The 23,957-nt window shown below is 41.1% G+C and overlaps 1 protein-coding gene and 1 long non-coding RNA gene across 4 annotated transcripts in view; one reads left to right on the forward strand and one right to left on the reverse strand.

The window, feature by feature from the left end:
* Positions 1 to 23,957, forward strand: part of SLC1A2 (solute carrier family 1 member 2) — a 171,927-nt gene that overhangs the window by 102,068 nt on the left and 45,902 nt on the right. For all 3 annotated transcript variants that reach the window (XM_037838851.1, XM_037838850.1, XM_037838848.1), the window contains exons 5-8: positions 3,327 to 3,495; positions 7,506 to 7,632; positions 15,393 to 15,626; positions 19,079 to 19,273. In XM_037838851.1, the coding sequence (XP_037694779.1) occupies positions 3,327 to 3,495; positions 7,506 to 7,632; positions 15,393 to 15,626; positions 19,079 to 19,273 (725 nt within the window). The remainder of the gene's footprint in view (positions 1 to 3,326; positions 3,496 to 7,505; positions 7,633 to 15,392; positions 15,627 to 19,078; positions 19,274 to 23,957) is intronic.
* The window catches only part of LOC119536167, a 56,924-nt gene that overhangs the window by 25,613 nt on the left and 7,354 nt on the right, over positions 1 to 23,957 (reverse strand). The gene's annotated exons all lie outside the window — the stretch shown is intronic.

Here is a 23,957-nt window from a genome sequence, read left to right on the forward strand (position 1 = left end):
GGTGGATGGACAGTCTTTGCACATAGTGCCCAGGGCAATGGACACTCCCTGAAACTTAGACTATGGGACTCAGCCATTCCTTGCCCTAACCTCACACAATCCCACCCCTCCATGGGCAAAACTCATTTAAAGACTGAACACGTAGCCCCCAGCTAAGCCCAGGCTCATGGTCCTGTTGAGTTTGGATTTTCAGAAGAAAAATAGTACAGAATCCTTTTCCTCAGGGGGAGGATGGGGTATGGGTACCTTACGCTTGTCTTCAGGTATCCCAGAGAAAAAGGATCTTAAACTTCGTACAATCCCATGATCTTAGGGCCTTGGAGAGAGCTTGAGAAAGGGGAACTCTTTCCAGAGTGTGACTTTGCATTACCAGGGAGAAAGGGTACAAGAGAGACCTTCCGTGCCCATGAGGTATAGTTGGAATGATTTAAAGTAACTTCTCTTGGATGGAGGGGGCTTCCCAACCACAGTTAGACACAGAGATGGAAACAGGAAGGTGAGCTGTCCCCAGCGAGGAGGCAGCCTTAGCCAAGGTGACAGAAACCTTGTGCTCAGAGAACAGAGAGGAGGGCAGTGTGAGGGGAGTGTAGTGAGTGGGAGAAGGGATGAGATGATGTCAGAAGAAGGCAAAACCCAGCTCAGCTAGGACCTGGTGGGCCAGAATTCTGGCTCTTATTCTAAGAGGGTTTTAAATAGGGAGGTGACTGTGTTCCTATTTTTAAAAGATCATTCTGGCAGCAATGGGGATAGATAAGGCTATAGGTAGCTGTAGGGACCTATTGATTTTAGGTAGACAAGGAGAGAGGTGGGAAGGTCAGTTAGAGGGCTTTTACAAGTTTTAGGGTGAGAGATGATGGTGGCTTGGGCTTGGGTAGACTATAGTTGGCATCCAGATGGGGTTCAATGTCCAAACAGTTTCCTTGAATAAAAAACTCAGCCAGAGGACTCTGTGTCAGTGTCTCTAGCTCCTCAACTTCAACTTAAGCTACTTGACTGTGCTATTTGGCAGCTGGATTTTTGGAGTCAAACATAACTTGCTCAGCAACTAACTAACTGTCTGACCTTGGGTTAATTACTTAGCCCTATAAGGCTCAAAGGACGACTATTGGCAAAAGAGGTAATAGATGTAAAACGTGTGGCATCTTGCCTACCATCTAATCCTGGTAGCCACCATTCCACCCTTTATTTAGGTCTATGACCATTACTATTATTAATCCAAGCCATGGCCTCTTTAGCATCCTCAGAATGGGTCTACAATTGGCTCTTGGTCCCCCCCCCCCTCCCCGCTTCTTTCTTGGGAGCTTGACTCTGTTGTTCTCAGAAGCTTCCCTTCTAATTGCTTCTGAATTCTCTCTGCATGCCATTGTCTTCCCAGACCAATGCCTGTTCTTTCCATGCTCTGCCAATTCTGGGCTCCCCCTTTCCCTGCACAAACACACATGGCCAGGCTGGAGCAGAGAGCACTCTGCCTCACTCCAGGGAATGCTGTCTCCCATTCTCTACCGTTTCCAATAGCTGATCACTTCAACATGGCTTACCATTGGCCCTGGCTGCAGTAAGACTGCATCCAAGAGTTTAACATGCAGCACAGTCTGTGAGAGAACTCAGTGGTGGTCAGGCCATCTGAGTAAGTCCCAGCTCTGCCTTTAACTCTATGACTTCCAACAAGTGGTTGGACTTCTCTACGCATCCTCTTCCACAGCTTCTCAGGGTTCAGCCTTCTGTTGCCTACTATGTGCCGGCACTGACATTCTAGGACTCTACGTGAGTTCTATTTTAAGGCTCTTGGAGGTAGTGTTTCTCTGGGCTCGGATGTGAGTTTTCACAGCACTCTGCATGCAGGATGCCTGGCACCTTTAAAAATAGGATAGCTGCCACGGATGTTGAGGCTTAGTGTAGACGTTCCTTGGGAGGCCATTTGCACAGAGATACTTGGGGAACATTGAATGAGGCTTGACATGGCTTCCCAGAAGGAGCAAGTGTCTTCCCACCTTCCACTCGAATCTGAGCTATGGGCAAAACTGCCCCTGCCATGGAAGCTGCTGGCAGCTGGTATACCTGATGCCCAAACGGAGATTCCCAGCATAACCCAGCTCTGGAAGGAGCTCAAATTGAGAGCTGGCCTGTGATGGCTCCGTTCAACAGGATCTAGGTGTGGCGGTGGGGAGCAAAGCAGATGGATTATGAGTTACTGATCTGACCCTGCTGCCATGGCCCTCTCCCACTCATTCTTGACCAGACCCAAGTCCTGTCACAAGGAATGGGAGCTGCATCTAACTGGGTCTCACAGTTGAGAAGAGCATCCAAGTGATACTCTTGTTATTGTCTCTGAGATGCAAAGCTGCAATCATGGGAATGAAAGAAAAAGACATTATCCCCCAACTTTAAGTTCATGTCTCATTACTGGGCCACACTGCTGGTAGTACATTATAAGTGAATTTTATAAATCCTATAATTATCTTGTGACAAGGAGTGTTCTATCTCATTGCATTTGTGTAAAAAACATTGCTTTATTAAACATAAACATATAAAATACTCTCAATTTTCATAATCTAGTTTGGGCATTTTTTAGAGCGATTTTAAATTTACAGAAAAATTGCACAGAAAATACAGAGTTCCAGTATACACTCTCTCCCCATTGCACACACTCTCCCCTATTATCAATATCTTGCACTAGTGTAGTACATTCATTAAAACTGATGAGCAAATATTGATGCATTATTATTAATTAAAATTCGTAGTTTACATTAGGGATCACTCTTTGTACAGTTCCATGGGTTTTGACAAATGCACAGTGCCCTGTATATTTATACCATCACACCATTACAGCATAAACAGAATAGTTTCACTGGCCTAAAAATGGCCTGTGCTCCACCCACTCATCCCTCCCTCTTCCCCCTGACACCCTGGCAACCACTGATCTTTTTACTGTCTCTATCGTTTTGCCTTTTCCAGAATGTCTTACAGTTGGAATGATATAGTATACAGCCTCTTAAGACAGGCTTCTTCTACTTAGCAATATGTATTTAAAGTTCCTCCATGTCTTTTGGTGGCTTGATAGCTCATTTCTTTTTAGTGCTGTATAGTATCCCATTGTATAAATGTACCATCATTTGCTTATCTGTTCACCTATTGAAGGACATCTTAGTCACTCCCAATTTTTGGCAATTATTAATAAAATTGCCATGAACATTCATGTGCAGGTTTTTGCGTGGCTCTTAATTATTTTTAATATATTGGGAACCTCAAAATTTGTCAATGGCCATGCCTTTGTTGATCTTTTAGACCAAACCTCATCTTCATGCCTTTTCCCTCCCATTCATCAGATTCAGACAGTGACGAAGAAAGTCCTGGAGACGCCTCAGTCAGACACAGAGGCCAACGCAACCAACACTGTTGTGTCCCTGTTGAACGAGACTGTGAGCGAGACTCCGGAGGAGACGAAGATTGTTATCAAGAAGGGCCTGGAGTTCAAGGACGGGATGAATGTCCTAGGTAAGCGACCTGGTGGTCTGATATTCATCTCCCCGGGGGACCCGGCTGTGCTTCTATCCTTTTCTGCAGAAGAGGCACTTCCAGGACTGTCCAGAGGAAGCCAGTGCCAGAGGCGCCAGCAGCCTCGACCCAGCACCTCAGCCTCAGTCAATCCCTTCTCAGAAAGCTGATAACCCCATCGTCCTCTAGGTGGAGCAGGAGGCTCTCTCTGGGGAGTGGTTAGAGGGCCATTGGGACTGATAGTTGAGGGATTAAGGAAGAGGGAGAAGGGCAGAAGGAAGGCATGAGAGGACGTGGCAGCTATGGGTCAGGTGTGGGAAAAGAAGTTAGAAAAGAGGGAACAAAGATCCATTGGGCGAATTCCCCACATTCCCTGGCTTTCTGCATGGTGTTGGCTAGTCACTTTCTTTAACTCTCTATTTCATTACTTTAGGGAGCTCATTCTTTCATTTCTTAATGTTTCTGAGCTGCCCCTGTGTACCAGCACTGTGCTAGGCAAGGGTGATGTTGCATCCCAGCTCTCACAGTCTGTAAACAATGCAATGCTATCAGTACTGTGAAGAGTTGGAGGTGGTGCCCAGGATGATCTCATCTACCTTTTTGGGATTCTAATGAGCCTCTTTCCATTCCAGAGGTTCTTTGGCTCTGAGTTGACCAGACCTGGGTTTGGATCCTGTATGGATCACTTACTGATTATCTTACTTTGGGCAAGTTGTTTCACTTCTCTGAGCCTCATATGTAAAATCATGGGATTGACAGCTACCTTTTAGTTGGTATGTAAAGCACAGTTTGATACATACCATGTGCTCCATTTGTGTGAGCTATTGTCATTATTAAAGATGGTAGAGACCTGAGGAGCTCAATAAGAAAACACCACTCAGAGGGGCATTCTTACACTAAAAAATTTATTCATTATTTATCTAATATTCAAATCATGCTCGGTGTCCTGTTTGCTTATTTGTATTTTCTAAATTTGTTAACCTTGCTCCTTATTCATCTGGAAAGAAGAGAAAGAGGTAGAGGGAGCAGGATTGCCCAGAGAAGGGTAAGCTATACCAAGGGCTCTTATTTGGCCTAGCAGGAAGCAGGTTGGTTAAATGAAAGTGAGAGAGGAAATAAGCTGGCTAGCTTGTCTGGCAATGGGAGATCAGTAAACATTGTTGATAATCTGTAGGATGGGAGAGGAGGAAGGAGAAAGTAGAAAGTAGGGAGAGTTCCTCTGAGAAGGATTTACAAACATCTTCAATACCCACCCTGAACCCATTGCACCCAGTTTTCCATGACCTTCTCTGGGCCTTCCTAACTCCTACTGGTCCATTTGGTAGACCCTAACCCAGTTTTCAAAGTGCCTCACAGTCTTTTGCACATCCTGGAGGAGACTGAGGCCATGAGTAATGGGATCAACACTTCAGGGTGAAACATCCAGAAGACTTTCCTGGCCATTTCCAGAGTCTTGGTGGATTCTGGGAAGTCACAGGACCTTTGGCTGGCCTGGGGAGTTTCAACACAACTCTATTCTCTCAACCCCAAGGACCAAGTCTAAGAGGGCTTTGTTCAAGTCAAATACCCCCGTTGCAGCGAGTGGGTTCTATCACGCAATGTTTACAGAGGAAAATGACAGGCTCGACAGGGGTTTCCACCCAAATCAAGGCTCTGGAAAGCCAAGGAAAGTTAGACTGTTGAGAAATTTCCTATTTACAAATCATGGCTGAAATGAAGGTTCTTTCCATGGTTTTCCAAAGGTGGAGATGGTGGCTATGGCTGTGCTTTTTGCTTTTTTTTTTTTTTTTTTTTTTTGGTAGTTTTCATTTTTGGCTTTGGAAAGTCCCAAGGATGAAGCATCACAATAAGTGAAGATAAAACCTTGCCTTGGCTTCCCACTTCTTTAAGGATCTGTTTCTCTCCTAAAAAAACATCAGGACCCACTTCTGGGTCCCACTCTACTCCCAACTGCTTAAATCAATTCCTATGAGAAACTGCTCCTTAAAAAATCTAACTCCTGTACTACACATATGGCCAATTTCTGCTGACCCTGAGGAGGGGAGCTATTGGGGTTTGCTTATTTTAATTTCTTGGAGCCTTGAGACCTTGTACACAAAATTTCCAAATGGAATTAACCAAGGGTTATAAGCTATTCTCAGCCAGAATGTTCACATATTATTTCTTACTGTACACTTAGCAAACTCCTCTCCATGGGCTTGAAAGAAGGGCTTGAGAATAGCAGCAAGCCTGAATTTGCTCTCATACATTACTGCAGAACTAGGTTGCTCTCTCCTGGATCTAATTTTCAACAAGCCTTTGTCTTTACTGGGCCAAAAATTCATGTATGAAGTCATTCGCCAGGCTCTCTGGCCAAGAGCTGAAAAGGGAAAATATTAAATACTAGCTATTAACAATCCCGAGTGCAAGTGCTGGATTCTTTTTGCCAAAGAGAAAAAGTATCCAACAAAGGGTGGTAAATAATCTGGGTTGATTCGTTTTTGGTGTGGGGAAGTTAGTGATTTTGGTGACTAAGGAAAGGTTCAAGTCAGGGGTTCAGAAGGAATGAATTCCCCCTAAGAAAGTCAAGTTATAATGGTATAATTTACCTGAGCTAGGTCAAGACTCCAGGCATAAATGGATACAATATGAAACTGGGTAAAATAGGGAGGAACTGAAAATTAGGCTTGACAAACTGGGTGGGTGTGGGGAAGGGGAGAGAGAGAAAGGGAAGACAGGATGACCCACACTGCAGGTGCAGAGGGAGTCAGGTGAGCAAGCAAGGCCCTGTAGCTAAGGAGGCACTGTCCATGCAAGCAATCAGAACCAACCCCTCAAATCAGCAATAACTGGTAGGGCAGGAGGTGACTGGCAATTATGGGGAATGTGTGTGGCGATCAGAACTCCAGACAGCTCCCAGTCAGTAATAGGACATTGATTAGCCAGTGAGGAGGCCCCAGTCACTGGATGCGTTGGAGTGAGACTCTAGCCTGAGGGAGTGGGGTGGGAAGGGCTAACTGGATCTTCTGGGGAGAGAAGGGTCAGGCCTACCTTTGAAGGAACTAGAGTATCAGGCAGGTTTCCAGGCCAGGGAATGAGGCAAAAGCCAACGCATCGGAAAGAACACCCATGGCTGGGTATTGAAACTGGTCCAAGACCTAGTGCAATTTGCTGCTGACATCAAGAGAGCACCTCGATTCCTTCCTGCTGGGTTAGGCCTGATCCTAGAGACTGGAGTGGGGCTGGACTTAGATGCAAGTCAAGTGATATCATCTGAGAGAAGAGAATTAAGGAGCTAGGAACTAGCAAAATCTGACAAAGAAATCTGCTCTACCTTTTGATCCTGCCATAAATAAATAAAAAAATAAAGGAAAAAATGCTAACTATTTTGACCAAGAAAAGATTTATGACAAATTAATAAAAAACAGATTAAATTCAAACAAATTGGATAAATGGGGGTTTTCCAATCTTGTTTGGATTTCTTGAAGCTTTCCATTTGGTTTTTCAGCATTCTTCCTGCCTCTCATGTAAGCATGTAATTTTACATTTAGTATTTTTCTAGAATGAAACATACAAGTCTCTGGGATAACACCCAGCCAATATAGACTTAATTGGGCTAATTGGTCTCCATAATTCCAATATTGTCTCTAAAGTTTGCAGGATAAACTCCAAGTCCCAACAAGCCTTCCCTTGGTAATCTATACAATAATGGAATCTGCTTACACATGATTTCATAAGTGAGGAAGAGAGAGAAGAGAGCAATTTTTAGTTTGGAATGGAAATGAATTTGTTTTCTACAAGAACTAACACTGCTTTTACTTCAACTTGCTTGTGTGGAAAATGCCAAGGAAAGCCGTATGATCCAGAGGAAGGCATTTTCAGTGTGAATTATAATGCTTTTGTCTTTTCATGCCTTGCTCATAGTGTAACAAGTCAAGAAATGTGGCCTCATACATCAAGAATTTTAAAGGAGGGAGAAGAAACACATAGTTTATAATTTGCTCTTCTGTGTAATGTGATTCACCCAACAGGTCTGATAGGGTTTTTCATTGCTTTTGGCATCGCCATGGGAAAAATGGGAGAGCAGGCCAAGCTGATGGTGGACTTCTTCAACATTTTGAATGAGATTGTAATGAAGTTAGTGATCATGATCATGTGGTAAGTGGGCTTGTTCGTTCTTTGTTGTGGTGGGGTTGTGAGATAGCCTTTGGGTCCCCAGAGGATACCGGAGCCCTCCCAGCAGGAAAGGGTGGGCAAGGACTGAGTGAGGGGCTCTCTGGAAAAACTTAAGAAAGGGAAGAAAATCTCTTTTTTTTGAGCTTCCCCTAGAACAGGGGATCTGTCTGCCGCCTGTTTTTGTATGGCTTGTGAATTAAGAATGATTGTTACATTTTTACATAGCTGAAAAAAAGATCAAATGAAGAATAATATTCTACAGCAGAGGAAAATTATATAAAATTCACATTTCAGTGTCTATAAATAATGTTCTATTGGAACACAGCCACACTCATTTAGTGTTTACGTGTTGTCTACAGCTGCTTTCATGTGACAGTGGCAGAAGTGAGTAGTTAGGACACAGACTGTATAGTCTGCAGGGCCTAAAATGTTTACCATCTGGCCCTTTTGCATGAAAAGTTTGCTGATCTTTGCTCTGGAAGATAAAAAAAGAGACACTGAAAAATGAGTCAGTAGTACTGAAACTGAGCAGTATCAGGAGACACCAAGATGAACTCAAGATGCTAGGGACATAGCCTACTTTAGTGCATGTGCCAAAGTCACTGCTTCAAAATCCTGGTATCCAAAACAATGGATCTTAGACTCAGGTTACTCGTGCCACGCAGAGGAAAGAAATAGGCAGTACTTAGGCCAAGTCAGTGAAAATGAAACTGCAGAGGATATATTAGAACTTGAAATGCTCTTGGAAATCCAGTCTCACCCTCCAGTTTAAAGAAGAGAAAATTCTGGCCCAGAGATACTAAACTTGATTCTTAACATTGTCATAATCATTATAATAATTTAAAAAGCTATCCTTTACTGATTTCCTTTACCTGCCAGGCACCACGATAAGAGCGTATACCTATCAAACATAATCCCAATGACTCTGAAAGGATGGTATTATTATTCCCATTTTACAGAAAAGACAACTGAGTCTTATTGAGATGAATTAACTTGGCTAAGATTATATAGCTAGGAAGAAGAAGAGCTGGAGTTAATAGTGATCTCAAAATCCTTGAGGCATAGGTGGGTGGGTTGGTCTTATAAATTATATTGCCTTCACTTCATTCGCGTGTGTTTATAGTCAGTGGTTATGAAACCGAGGTAGCTGAGGAGAGCCTGAGTGTCCACTCCAGGCGTGGGGACCTTCTACTGTCCCACCTCTATCAGACAGAAAACATTCTACATGCATTTGTATTAAACCCCTCCGAGTGTCTTTTTTTTCTACCTAGAAAAATATAAAACTTCTGTTGAGTTAAGCCACATCTCTGTTCCCTTTTTCAATAGAATTCATATTCTCCATCTCTGCTTGCTCCTGTCCTAGACACCTCCTTCCCTAGCCCTCCCTGATCCTTTTCCACCTCTATCTAGGCGTCTTCCACCTAACTACTAGCTTCCTCCTTTCCTTGCTCCCCATCAGCACCTCACAAGGGCAAAATTCTGTTCTCGGTTTATCTATTATCTCCACAGAACCAAGCACAGTGCAGGGCCTGTAGTAAATTCTTACTCACACTTCAGGAATGAGTGAGCTAGCCGAAAGCCCCAAGCTCTCAGATGAGGAAGATATTTCCCTGCTTTCATGAACCATATTTGATAGATCTAGCTAATTCAGATCATTGCTTTCTTGAACATTTAAAACATGGAAAGGATACTAGTAAAATAATATGTTCTTTTGGATTAGTATAAGGATTCTTCAACCTCCCAGGCAATGCTAGATTTCTGAACACTTCTTTTGTGTGAAGATTTAAGACCACAAAGTGTTGCTGTGAAAAAATACATTTTAAGGTCCTTATGGGCCATCTGAATCTGCTGTGAGTTTAATAAATGGTAATAGATAAAGCAGAATAGGTCTCTTGTTATCAGACATTAGGATCTGCTCTTGTGTCCTAGAATTCTAGCAGTGTATGCATCCTTACTCTAAACATCCAGTTCATTTGTCATAGACTCCTGTGATGGGGACAATATGTGCAAGACCCTTCTGCCATCCACTCAAACAGCATTTCAACTGAACCCTTCTTAGGAAATCAGATGCGTCATTGGGATAAAGTGTTACTTCCTTTCTCTGAAAGGGTGGAGGGAGGTGTGGATCAAGAAGTTACTTTTCATTGAAACCAAAACTTGCAAAGATTTAGCATCATATCCCAGGAGATAAAGAGCAATTGCAAGGCAGGAATATTTCCTGGCAACTGTTTTGTTACCCCATCTAGGCAAACAGTCAGGAGGGTGTTATGTGTCATGAGATTCCAATTCTACATTCTCTCATTCTTTAGCTGCCCCATCAGTGTCAGCATTTGGTAATGATGTTTGTGAAAGGTTCTGGATAAAACAGCAATAATCAGAGTTCTTTTATATTCCTCTTTAAACATAAGAGTAGTATTCATGACCAAATAAAACCCTGGGAAGATAATTTTTATTATAATTGTATTATTAAATTATAACTAAGATTTATTAAATTCTTGCTATATGCTCAATATTACTTACATAATATTACTGTACATATGCTAACTCACTTATTGAGAAGATAATCACTATTAGAAAAGCATTAAATCATAATTAAGATGTACTAAATTCCTGTTACATGTTCAATAGTATTCCAATTACTTTACATATATTAACTCATTTATTCCTCACACTGGTATCTAACAAAAATAGGTACTTTTGCTAGCCCCATTTTCCAGATGAGAAAACTGTGCACAGAGGCTTACTTGCTCCATATCACACACTGTAAGTAGTGCCGTGGAAATGGCATCTAACTCATCTTCTCTCTGACGTCAGAGTGGATTAAATACAGGATCCTCCTATCTACAGCTGTACGACTTTAGACAAGTCAGGCCAACAATCTATACTCTAATGTCCTGATCTATAAAATGGGATAATTTACATCTGCTGTGAAAATTGAGATTGTGACCAAAAGTCATGGAATATTTCCTATATTCCAGGAACTGTCTAAGAACTTTATAGGAATTAATGTATCATTATTATTATTTTGTTATTTCCATTATTATCATCAATTCAATCCATATCCTTTGTATCTCTGTGTTCATGAATTCTTTAAAAAGCCTACAAGGCACACTAATTCACCAAAGAAAGAAAAACCCTTAATTTCAGTGTGATTTTCACATCCTCAATTTTTATAAAATTCTTTAACACATTTTTCAAAATCTGAAAAGTTTAAACAGAAAGTAAAACTTTTCATAATCTCACCACTACAAAAACATAAAATCAGAAGTGACATCTCTGCTTACCCTTCCAATTCTCCCACCACAGCCATCCATCCATCGATACAGCCATCCATCCATCCATCCATCCATCCATCCAACCATCCATCTATCTATCCATCTTTTCATTCAATAAATATTTTTTGAAATGCTTGTCATGTAGTAATAATGATTTTAGGTACTGGTGATATAATGGTGAATAAGAAAGAGAATGGTTCCTGCTGTCATGGGGCTTACATTTAGTGAGGGGAGAGAGAGGTGGGTGGGGGAGAATAAAAGGAAACTTAAGAATACAAAGACAAGAAAGTGGCACAGAGAGTGATGGGGTGATGGGAGTAAGAGTGAACTCTCTCTAGAGGGGCAAGGGAGATGGCTGTCTGGGAAGGTAATTTTGATGAAGACCTGATTAATAAGAGGGAGGGAGTTCAGTGAAGAACCTAGGGGAGAATGTTCTAGAGGGAAGAAACAGCAAGTGGAAAGTTTTTGAGGGTCAGAAGGGAAGTCTGGAGTGGCTGGAGTGTGGTTGCTTGGTGAGAAAGTGGTGGAGAGCTATGAAGTTGGAGAGGTGGGCAGGAGGCAGCTCCCACAGGCCTTGTAGGAGTTGTATTTACTTGCCAAAGGAAATCCCTGGAGGGTAACCAGCCTGGAGGCGCTAGTGCTGATTTTCACTCTATCCCGATGAAAAGTTCTAATCCACCTGGGGTAATTCAGCATTAGTGACTCCTTGGGTAGCCAACACATCCTATCCCTAAGCAGACTAGGAAAAAAAAGGGAGATTTGTGTTACTTCCTGAGCCTGAATACAGACAATGCATTTAGGCAACTCGTGGGCTGTGTGCTTAACTTTTTATTGACAGGCTCTTCCAATTCTGCATTCTCTTGGGATCCATCTCAAACTCCAGTGCTATTGGAAACTTGTGGGACAGAACCAGAGTGACTTTATGGCAGCACTGAGCAAGTCCCTCAGCTCACCTCCATTGCAAGCGTCTGTCCCACCGTCTGTTCTGTGCCCGAAAGTCCTGAATTAATTACGCCAGAGAATTTAAGACCTCAAAGACCTCTTTTAAATAAACTGGAGCTGAAATAAATGGTTTCAGAAGATATTAACCAAGTAAAATCTGCATTTCATCAGATGCAGATGAGATTTTGTTCCTTGAAACACTAGTATCCAAACATATCAGAATTACCTGGGGATCTTGTTTAAAGTATAAATGCCCAAGGCCAGATTCAGGAAATGCTAATTCAAAAGGTATGTGATGGGCCCAGGGAATCTACATTGTTACCAGGTATCCCAGGTGGTTCTGCTGCAGGTGATCCTTGCTCAGAGAAACGGGTGTGATTCTGGGTCTGGTAACTGCTGTGTAGGAGTTTGTCTTTGTGGAGTCGAGTGCAGTCCTAGGTGGAACATCTCGGTGGGACCCTTGGGCTGACAAGGGCCAAGGTACTAAATGGGTGGAGTTTAGAATGTGTGATACAACAGTAAGAAAAAGACCTAGACAGAACAGTCCTGCGTGGATTGGTGGCCTTGAGGACAGTGCATGGAACTGAAAATAAAACCAGCCTAAGGGCAGCATGGAAGCCTTAGCTCTGGGGTCACATCCTTCTAATTTAGAAACGGGTCCACAATTACTGAACATCATTTGTTTCAGAAATCTCAGCAGTGCCCTCAGCCTCTTGATGCACTTTGGTTTATGGCCTTGATTGTTTACTTCATCCCAGAAGGTTTGAGTGGTAACCTTGGACTCTGGGCACTTGCCCTCTCTTTTTCATCCAGTGTCCTATTCAATGAAATCATTCATTCATAAGGAAACCCAGGAACCTTGAGCCCCGGTTCCCAAGTGAAGGTTTAAAATTACTTGTTTTGTGAACAGGTGCAGGGAAGTGATGTCCCTAAAGGCATTATAGGACAAAGGCTCTTTCCTTGCCTGGATGGTCAATTCTAGTTCCAGAGACAGAGGTGTTTGGGTTAATAAGGCCCTATTGCCTGCCATATTTATTTATCATAACATTCCACCCTTTGGCCCTCAAATAACACTCTCCATTTAGAATGGGAGCTTATGCTTTACCCAGCAAGTTGATTGCCGGGTATGGTGGGGGTGGGTTGGTAACCTGGGATAACCTGTTTCATCTTTCTAGCCCATTTGGCCCTGGTTCAAATGCATTCTCCAAGCTGACTCTGTAGCTGGCCTGCTTTGGCAAAGGGCCTCGAAAACATTTCCCTTCCGTAACATAAATTACTTGTACCACGAGAGAAGAAAAATGGAATGGGACCCAAAATAGCTTGCATTTGTGTTTTTCTGGGCACCTTGAAAGGGTGATTGGGGCTTGGGAAAGAATTGACCTCTTGGTTTATGAAGATAAATGCTTTTCGGCTTTATCGGAAGTCACACTCTGCTCAGTTATTTACAGTGCCAGTGAACAAAGCGCTGGCCCTTGAGCCCACCCTCTGATGTGTGGGACGTTGTGACTGTGGCACCTCAGCAGAATGTAAAATGACCAGAAAGCCAATGGTTTAATGACATGCAGGAGGTTTGTCTCAGATTCTCTAATTCCTATGGCAGTAGTCCTCAAATAGCAACCAGCCTTCACCCTGGGGAAAGTATAAGTGGGGGCATCAGGGTCGATATGTATCAGAGAAGAGAGTAGCTTTTCTAATATTTTAACTAATTAGTGTCAGTTACAAATCAGCTCTTTCAGGATGTTTTCTCTTGAGAAAATATTTTGCTCTTAAAAACATCTGCAACTGGGTGACAGTAGCCTGCAAAATGATAAACAAAGCCTCATTAATTCAGACTTAACTTATTAAGCATGAGTGATGAGAGGACATGGGTGTTTGTGTTGGAAAACAGAACATACAAGAGATTCCTTTGTCTGGAGTTAGAGGACTAATGAGGCTAACAGTGATGGGGAGGGATTTTTTTTAACAGTGCACCTATGTACAGGTTTAGAAATTTAGTCCTCACAGCAATCCCAAGGGGTTGGAATTAGCTGTGACTTCCACATCTGTAAAATGTGAATAAATCACTAACCAAGGTAGTGTAGCTGCTAAGTGACCAGGCAAGATCACTTACATATACTTACAATTGTATATCTTATACTTGTATACCTAAGTTTCATCTACTCTTCAAAGCTTTTGTTCTAACCTAGGAAGGGCTTTTCCCAGACACTTAAAAAAACAAGTCTGGTTTAGTTACTTGTCTCCCTTTTCTGACTCCCTGGCTTCTCCTCAGAGCCTTATTGCAGAGCTGCATTTTCTCCACAATCTTTCTCTCAAAAATGTTCATGAACCTCAGTAAGGTACAGTCCTCCCTACAGATACTTTCATTTCAGTCAGAAAGTGTCTGAAGAGGCTCGTGCTCCAGCAACACCAGCACCAATCTGGGGGAAAAAAAGGATTTTGCCAAATATGAGAATATGTTGAAGATGAGAGAGAAAATGGTTAGCTTACCCAAGAGTTAGAACAAAAATCAATTGTTTCCAAGCTCTCTATAAAACAATGATAATATAGAAATATAAAATAAGTTTGTATAGTACAAACTTGGTCAAAGGGAAGTTGCTTATCTACAAAGGGCTAAGGTCACTTGCTACAGGGAAATGCTTTGTCTTAGAAAAGAAAACCCCCAGTCTTGGAGTCTTACAGCCTGAGAATGATCTTCTCCTACTTCCTGGTTTCGTAGTCTTGGGCTGGTTGTTTCAATTTTCAGAACCTCAGTTTCCCTCTTTGCCAAATAGGAATAATGATGTCTAATGTTAGGGTTGGGGTAAGAATTAAATGAGGCTGTATGCGTGACTCTCTCCCCCCATTGCCTGACACACAGAACTTAATAAATTGCAGCTGCATAATTATTAAAGGAGCTAGTATGGAAACAAATACTTCCAGACCTAAAAGTAATGAAGCCATATTTCTCTCATCATCCTCCTCAGCTCAGATGGTTTCCTTGTTTTGTCAGTGCTCTCTCCCTCTCCCTCTCTCTCTCATTTTAATATATTCACAATCTTCCAAGGCAAAAGCAAAGCAAATTTACAAATGTTAGTTTATAGCTTGGCTTTCTCAAAAGTTCTAAATTTATTCCCAGTTTTCTAGGAAGGAGCTGAGGGGCAGAGAATCTAAACAAGAATTCCAGAGATGCAGTGTGCCTCTAGTGGAGTCACAGACACAGCCTGTGCCTCTCAACTTTTAGCTTGGGGGTTGACTGAGAGATGGTAAAACTTCTCTCCTCTGTTCTTAAAAATGGTCTGAGCAGAAAAGTTTGCCTTTGTACTTTTCATCAGAGCAGGCACCACCATATCCACAGAACAGATTATAGTTAAGGCCATTAGTCTGAAGTAAAAAATATATATATATATAATCTGTTGACTCCCATGACTTTCTTGTACAGAAAAGCAAAGGGTGTCCTCAGGGTGCAGTGTACAGGAGGGCCCAGACTTAAGTTCTGAATCCCATAATGATCTCCTCAATACTTTTATTTTCTTTTATGTTTTTCAGGTACTCTCCCCTGGGTATCGCCTGCCTAATTTGTGGGAAGATCATTGCAATCAAGGACTTAGAAGTGGTTGCTAGGCAACTGGGGATGTACATGATAACGGTGATTGTGGGCCTCATCATCCATGGGGGCATTTTTCTCCCCTTGATTTACTTTCTAGTGACCAGAAAAAACCCCTTCTCCTTTTTTGCTGGCATTTTCCAAGCTTGGATCACTGCCCTGGGTACCGCTTCCAGGTAGAGACTACAACAAATCACCTTTCTTCCTCTCTGCTGACTCCTTTATCTTCTTTGCCCCCTCCTTCTCGACAACCTTCCACCACAAAGTTCAATGAGAACACTTTTCACATATTGTTCAAATCTTTCTGAATTTTTGGTTCTTTCTTGGTAGTTCTGACCCTTCTGATGAGCATTTTTGCTGGCATGCCACCGTACCGGAAATATGTTCTCATATAAAATTTTCCAGATGAATACATCTTATTAATTTGCATGCCTGATTTGCCGCATATAGCATTAGCTGAGTTTAGTTTTAGATGTTTGCTGAAAGGGTATAACAGGATGTTATTCAATTAGAAATTTTCCCCAACTGTGATTTGGAAAATGCTATCATAAAATATCACTCTAATTGCCAAGTAATTTTTCAAAATTAGGAGCACCAGCTTTTATAGAATAAATGGCATGTTAGGTGAGAGTTTCAAACCAGCAGAAGTCAGCCAAGTCTTTGAACTCAGTGCGAACCTCTAATGGACCATTCTGCCTCAGCTTGGTTTTCTTACGACAGTGTGTGACACTGACTGAGAGACAGTTTCACCTTCATTAGCTAGTTCCAGTGACTGGGAAGTCAAGAGGACTCCAGAGATATACACAGGAAAAGAATTGATTTTTTTGGATCTCATCTTGGACTGAATTTAGTAAAACACAACCTACAAATATATAAGAAATGCCTGGCAATTTGAATTTCACAGACCAAAGGGGTTTTATTCTTTCAGCCTGTGTAGTTGTTTTCATTGCTGCACTTGTACCCTTGGGTCACAAAATTAGGACTGAGATCCTAAAGAGGTGGTAGAGAGGCAAGCAAGCTCTGAAACCCATAGCCTAGCATTCATGACCTCTGGAGTCACAGGCTGGGCAGGTCCTTTGGCAGAGCCCATGATGAGCTACCACCAGTGAGGTGACCCCTCAATGACACAGTGTGTGGCCTGTCATTCATAGCTACCCAATAGATAGTCAGGTTTTTCTTAAGTGACTTAACAGGCTAATGGTGCTGACCTCAGCCTGGAAAACCAAGATGTATTTCCATCTTACAAATCAATGAGAATGTGGTACTAGTAGAATGTGGGGTTCCAGAAAAAGCTGAACGATATATAATCCTGGGGATCCAGATTCTGCAGCCAGTTTCACTGGTCAAAGTATCACAAAAATCATATTATTTCTTTTAATATAGATTATTACTATTATTTTTCAAACAACATAATAATACAATGACTATACTACAATACAATCCTCCCTGGTTATGTGCATTTAAGTCATGTCTGTTAAACCGGGCTATGACAAACATCCTTGTACAAACATCTCTGCACAGTTATCTGATTATCCTCACAGGATAAATTTCTAGAAGTGGAATTTCTGAATCAAATGGTAAGCACATTGACAGTTTTGAAACATGTCACCAGAATGCTATTCAGAAAAATACATTATTTTATGTTCCCCGAAACTGGATTTGAGCCTTTCTCCATCTACTGTCCAGCCCTGGTTATTATCAGTCACTTTTTATCCTTTCCAATTTTATTGGTGAAAAATGATCTTGTTGACTTTGCATCTCACTACATTTGCATTTCTTTGATTACTAAGGAGGGGAAATATCTTTTTATGCTCTTACTGACCATTCCCTTCTCCCCACACCCCCACCCCCATGAATTGTTTGTGATCTTGCTCATTTTTCTGTTGGGTGTTCATTGTTTTCTTACTGGTTTTCAAGCTCTCTTTATATATAAGAATATTAACTCATATCACATTGCAAATAATGCCCCTCCTGGCTCGACATTTGCCTTAAAAATTTACAGTCCCCTTTGCACTAGACATTTTTAATCTGTATGTGCCCAGTGCTGTCAATATTTTCCTTTACTATTTAGAACTTTGATTTTGCTCAAGAAAATCTTCACCAGACATTACAAAATATTATTTTATGTTTACTTCCAATAGCTCAATGGTTTTGATTTTTAGTTATTTTAAAAAATATTATCATTCTTTTTTCTTTTGAATGGCTAGTTAATTATCCCAGCACCTTTATAAGACAGGGTACATCTTAAAAGCATACATATGGCTCAAATTTGTATTTAACTCAGAGGACAAATGCTTGGGTTATCTGACCAAGGCCACAAATGTTAGAACCATTTCTTCCCCTCATTGCCCTGTATTTCATTAGAGAAGTGAATGTGGTTTTAATCACTGGTTCAAGTTTGGCTTTTGTCTGGATGTGCTAGATGTGGAATTTCTTTTTTTAAAAAGTCAATGTGGCAGGAGTCACGTACCATGAATTATTTCAGGGTTTCTTTGTCATTATGGCCACGGGAAAGAAAACTCTGCTCAGAAAGTTAGATAAATATCCTTTCTGCCTCCTCATACCTTGGACTGAATGGAAAAAGTCAAGGATGGTTGGCTGGGTTTTCTCAATAGGCTCAGAGCTGCTGTCAGAGAAGACAGATGCAGGAGGATGGCCTGGGACAGACCTCTCTGCACCCCTCTGACTTCAGTGCATGCTGTGACAACTAATCTGGGGAAAAGAAGAATGCCAAGTAGCCAAAAGTTATTATTAGTAACATTTGAAGCAAATCCACCCACCCTCCCATGCACCTTCATCCCCACGGAAATAATATTCTGGCCCTCGCCATCCCTTTTCCTTGCAGGTCCCTATTTAGAAGACACATGAACATCTCAGGCATTCTCAAGTCTGCATCATGTGGTCATTAAATCCCCATTCCAGGCCTGGAGGGAGTGAGGGTGAAGTCATGCCACACTGTGCCTTTGATTAGCTGCAGAGCACATGTTATTTTGCCCCATGTTGTTGGAGAGACTGCAGAGTTGGCCGCTGTCCATTCATCAGAGAATTGGACCTTCCGTGAGATTCCCCAGTGAATTGCTAGAAGCCAGGGTTCATGCTGAATAGTGCTTGACATGTTTGTCCAGCATTCTCAGAATTAGCAGGCCCAGCTCAGGGCAATTCTCAGGGGCTGGATGCAATCCATGTAGTTATCTTGTTGGAAACAGTGTTTCTAGCATGAAATTATGGGTCATTCAACAATTCCTGATGCCATTTCATTGTTGTTAGCTGATTCTCTCCAGACACAATTTTTTTTCCAGCCCAATTAATGTGGGCAAACAGATGTGCTTCAATATTTAGTCAAAGACGGAAAGAGTGACCAAAAGAAAAAGAAAAATTGAAGCTCACAATAGATCTCAAAAAAACAGAACCAACAAAAACAATTTGCTGCCTATAAAAATCTTAAATAGATCAAATTTGAGCCTCCAACTTGCTGATTTTTAACTTGGCTCAATTTACTGCTTTTTGCACATCACGTCACTTAATTGGAACAAAAGAACAAACACCTGTGGTAGGATTCCAATTTGTGCTTTGTCCTGCTTCTCTAAAATGGACATAACCCTTTTCTCTCTTTCTCTTTGTCCCTCAGTGCTGGTACTTTGCCTGTCACCTTCCGTTGCCTGGAAGAAAATCTGGGGATTGATAAGCGCGTGACCAGGTTTGTCCTCCCAGTTGGAGCAACCATTAACATGGATGGCACAGCCCTTTATGAAGCAGTGGCCGCCATCTTTATAGCCCAAATGAATGGTGTCGTCCTGGATGGAGGCCAGATTGTAACTGTGAGGTGAGCAACATGGTGGGCGGAACGACTGAAGCAGCCTTCTACCCTGTACCTCTTCTATGCTAACACCACTGGACAGGGGGATGCTTGAATTTCAGTTCTCCTGGTGAAAGAATGATGAAGGAAACAGCAGAGAAAAGGAAATATTGGCAGGCTTAAGGGAAAAGATTGCTACAAGAAAGACTCAAACTAATATTAATGCCTTCTGTTTGTATCACACATGTGAAATTGCTTTGGGAATTTGATAATATTTGATTTTCATCAATCCTGTGACGTAGTCAGGCAGTTATTTCTATAAGCAATTAATAGCCGGGAAACTCAGACTCCAAGTGGTGTGGTGGTTTGTCCAATGCCAGGATGCGAAGCTGGCTGGGCTCTAACTGGGTCCACACCAGCTGACTCGGGGTCCAGTTTTTCTTTCATTAAAATATGTTCCCTTCAACATTCTAGGGGATGATGAAAGAAATGATGAAATGCTGAAAAGGAAGAGATTCCTTAGTATGACACATGACATTTTATTACAAATAAATAACACATTTTTTAAATTTCACTAGAGTTATTGTTACCATATATATTCATCATTTAAAAAAATTAGAAAAGACCACTTGTCCAAGAATTCATTAAAAACACACCACTTCTCCATAAACTTTAAGATCAAACCCACAGGACAGTCCAAATCTTCAGTTTCTTATCTATAGTTAGGGTTATTGAAAACATGTCTGCAGACCATTCAATGTTTCTTGACATTATAGCATGAAATAAAATGCTTTGCAATCATCAGTTTAATATCATCACTCCCACTCCAAATAAGAACTACTTTTTTTTTTAAATTGAATTCAGTTTTATTGAGATGTATTCACATATCATAAATCATCCATGCTGTATCATCAACTGTTCACAGTACCATCATATAGTTATGCATTCATCACCCCAATCTGTTTTTGAACATTTTCCTTACACCAGAAAAAATCAGAATAAGAATAAAAAATAAAAGTAAAAAAGAACACCCAAATCATCCCCCTCATCCCACCATATTTTTCATTTAGTTTTTGTCCCCCTTTTTCTACTCATCCATGAATACACTGGATAAAGGGAGTGTGATCCACAAGGTTTTCACAGTCACACTGTCACCTCTTGTAAGCTACACAGTTATAAAATTGTCTTCAAGAGTCAAGACTACTGGGTTGGAATTTGATAGTTTCTGGTATTTACTTCTAGCTATTCCAATACATTAAAACCTAAAAAGTGTTATCTATATAGTGTGTAAGAATGTCCACCACAGTGACCTCTCGACTCCATTTGAAAGCTCTCAGCCACTGAAACTTGATTTTGTTTTATTTTGCATCCCCCTTTTGGTCAAGAAGATATTCTTAATCCCATGATGCCAGGTCTGGATTCATCCCCGGAAGTCATATCCTGGTTGCCAGGGAGATTTATACCCTTGGGGGTCAAGTTTCATGTAGCAGGAGGGCAGTGAGTTCACCTGCTGAGTTGGCTTAGCTAGAGAGAGAGGGCCACATCTGAGCAACAAAGAGGCACTCAGGGGGAGACTCTTAGTCACAGTTATAAGCAGGTTTAGCCTCTTTTTTGCAGTAACAAGCTTCATAAGGGCAAGCCCCAAGATAGAGGGCTCAGCATACCAAGCCATCAGTCCTCAGTGTTTGTGAGAACATCAGCAACAATCCAGGTGAGGAAGTCCAACATTTCCACATTTTCCCTCAGCTCCTCAGGGGGGGCCCTGCATATATATTTTTATTCTCTGCCCAAATTACTTTGGGATGTATCACTATTTCACTCTGATCTATACAAACCTACCATATCTCACTTCCTATTCAAAGTTCCATGTAATTGTGGTGTTTGAACAAACTGACTGTAGGAGTTATATCGTTTAGAAAATATAGATCTTGTACCAAATAAACATCTCTTCCCTTGGTCTCACATGGAAGTTGAAGTTTTAAAACACAGTCAGTTTTAACCTTTATCTTTTGGCCCAATTTGCTCTAGTCTTAACCAGATCTGCTTCAAGCATCTCTAATTGAAGTCTGGGCTCTTTTTCAGCTTTTTTTTTTTTTTTTTAAACAGTTGCTGTATACGCTAATACTGACATTCATATCTGCCGAGCTCTAGCTCTGAGTTTCAGGTGTCACACAGATACCCAGTGTTCCAGAGATCAATCAGGTTATACACAAAGGGATAGAATCTCAGAGTTTGGAGATAGCCATTACAATTCAGGAATAGATTTGACTGCCGTAAGAGCTTACAGTCTAGGGACCATTACAATAATCATTTCCCTGTTAGGCTATGCTCTAAGATTCAATTCTGAGTTTACACATTGTAGTTAGTCCATATTGATGAGGCATTATAGTGTTTGCCTTTGTTTCTGGTGTACTTCACTCAAAAGGCTATCTACAGGACCCATTCACCTCGTTGGGTGTCTCACAACTTCACTCCTTCTTGTAGTTGCTCAATATTCCATTGTAAGCATACACCACAGTTCACCATTCTGTTCCTCAGTCTATGTACCCTTAGGCCACCTCCACCCATTGCAAATCATGAATACTTCCTCCATAAACACCAGCGTGCAAATGTCCATTCATGTTTCTGCTCTCAGATCTTCCAAGTACATATCCCATAATGATGTTGCATGACCTAATGGCCCTACATACTTAGTTTCTTGAGGAACTACCACACTGACCTCCAGAAAGGCTACATTATTCTGCCTCCTTCTCAACAGTAAATAGGTACATCCCTCTCTCCATGTTTTCTCCAGCACTTTTACCCCTATTTATATTTTTTCCTACAATTTTATGGATATATATTCCCATATCATACAGTTGTCCACAGTGTATAGTCAGTTGTTCATGGTATCATCATATAGTTCTACATTTATCACCACAGTCAGCACTTGAACATATTGATTGCTACAAAAAAAGTGTGTTTTTTTAGCAAATAATAAAAAAGATAACAGAAAGAAAAATAAAATGTCATACAATAGTAAGGATAGACAATACCACTACCAAGAATCCCATATCCTTCCCTTATATCCCCCTTTCATACACATTTAGCATTGGTGTATTGCCTTTGTTACATTTAATGGAAGCATATTACAATGTTACTGTTGACCATAGACTCAAGTTTGCTTTAATTGTTTTTCCCCAAATACCATCCCTTTCTCAATACTCTGCATGGTTGACATTCATTTGTTCTCCCACATGTAAAAACATTTTTATATTTGTACATTTAGTAGCAGTCATTGGCCACTCCAGTTTTTGCCAAGTTATACAGTCCCAGTCTTTATCATCTAGCTTTACCTCTGGTGTCATACGTTCCCCTACCCCACCTCTTTCAGTTTTACTCACAGACATCTTTGTTCAGTATGCTTACAATATTGTACTACCATCACACAGTATTATGCTATCTATTTCCGGATCTATACACTCAATCCTGCTGAACATTCCGTAGTCCTTCAGCATCAAATGCCCTATCTCTACCCTCTTTCTGTCTTTTGATAGCCTGTGTTATCAGCTTTTAACTCTCAAAGTTTGCTCGTTAATGTTAGTTCATATTAGTGAGTGAGATCATACAGTATTTGTCCTTTTCTTTCTGGCTAAATTCACTCAACATAATGTCCTCAAGGTTCATCCTCTTTTTTTTTGGGGGGGGGGTATCCAAATAGTTTAATATATCTATATATACATTTTACATCAGAGCTTAAGTCCCAGTTATTCCATTAAATGTCTTGCTGAAACACCACTAAAATGGTTGCCATTCTCCAGGAATTAAACAAAATCAATGGAAGAATTCAAATCACTTTACTTCAAATATTTTTTGAATATTTAATCTGAGTCAGGCATTAGGGATAAGAAAAGTATCCTGCTTTCATGGAGCTTACAATCTAGGAAGGGATTTAAGAATGATAGAAGAAAAAGTATTTTATTCTTTCTTTTGTGCCTCTTACATTTTTGCAAGTTGATACTATGAGACCACTTCTCATGAGAAATGTTAGCTTCCATCTTTAATGTGAAGAATCATCTACATTCAGGCATAAAAGAAAAAGGCAGTCATCATCAAGTGTATATCCAAGACATAGCACCCAAGAGTTTCGGTCTGGGAAAGAAGACTCAGATCTAGTTTTGGAATCTTGAAATTTCATTTCTCTGGTATCAAATGACCAGCTTCTGTCTGGGAATCATGTTGAACTACATCATCTCTGTATAGTCCTATCAGCTTTTAACTGAGAAATGTCAAACTCCAAGCCCACTTGATTTTTAGTGGGGTATGCAGCAGATGTTATGAAGGTTTCACAGTGCCACTTCTGGTCTGGCACACAGGTTGCTGAAGACCTAGGCTTTCCTCCTCAGTGGATTTCATCTTCAACCAGCCCACCAAAACGGAGAGAAAGTGGAGAGACAGAAAACACTACAGATTTTTGCTTGTTGATCTTTTAGCTTGCCACTTTGCTATATTCATTGAGTAGTTCTAGTAGCTTTCATGTAGATTTTTCTGGATTTTCTACATATAGAATCATGTCATCTGCAAAGTGAAAGTTTTACTTCTTCCTCTCCAATTTGGATGCCTTTTATTTCTTTTTCTTGCCTAATTGCTCTAGCTAGAACTTCTAGCACAATGTTGAATAACAGTGGTGACAGTGGGCATCCCTGTCTTGTTCCTGATCTTAGAGGGAAAG

This window comes from Choloepus didactylus, chromosome 6 (assembly GCF_015220235.1).
Source record: "Choloepus didactylus isolate mChoDid1 chromosome 6, mChoDid1.pri, whole genome shotgun sequence".
Classification (NCBI taxonomy): Eukaryota; Metazoa; Chordata; class Mammalia; order Pilosa; family Megalonychidae; genus Choloepus; species Choloepus didactylus.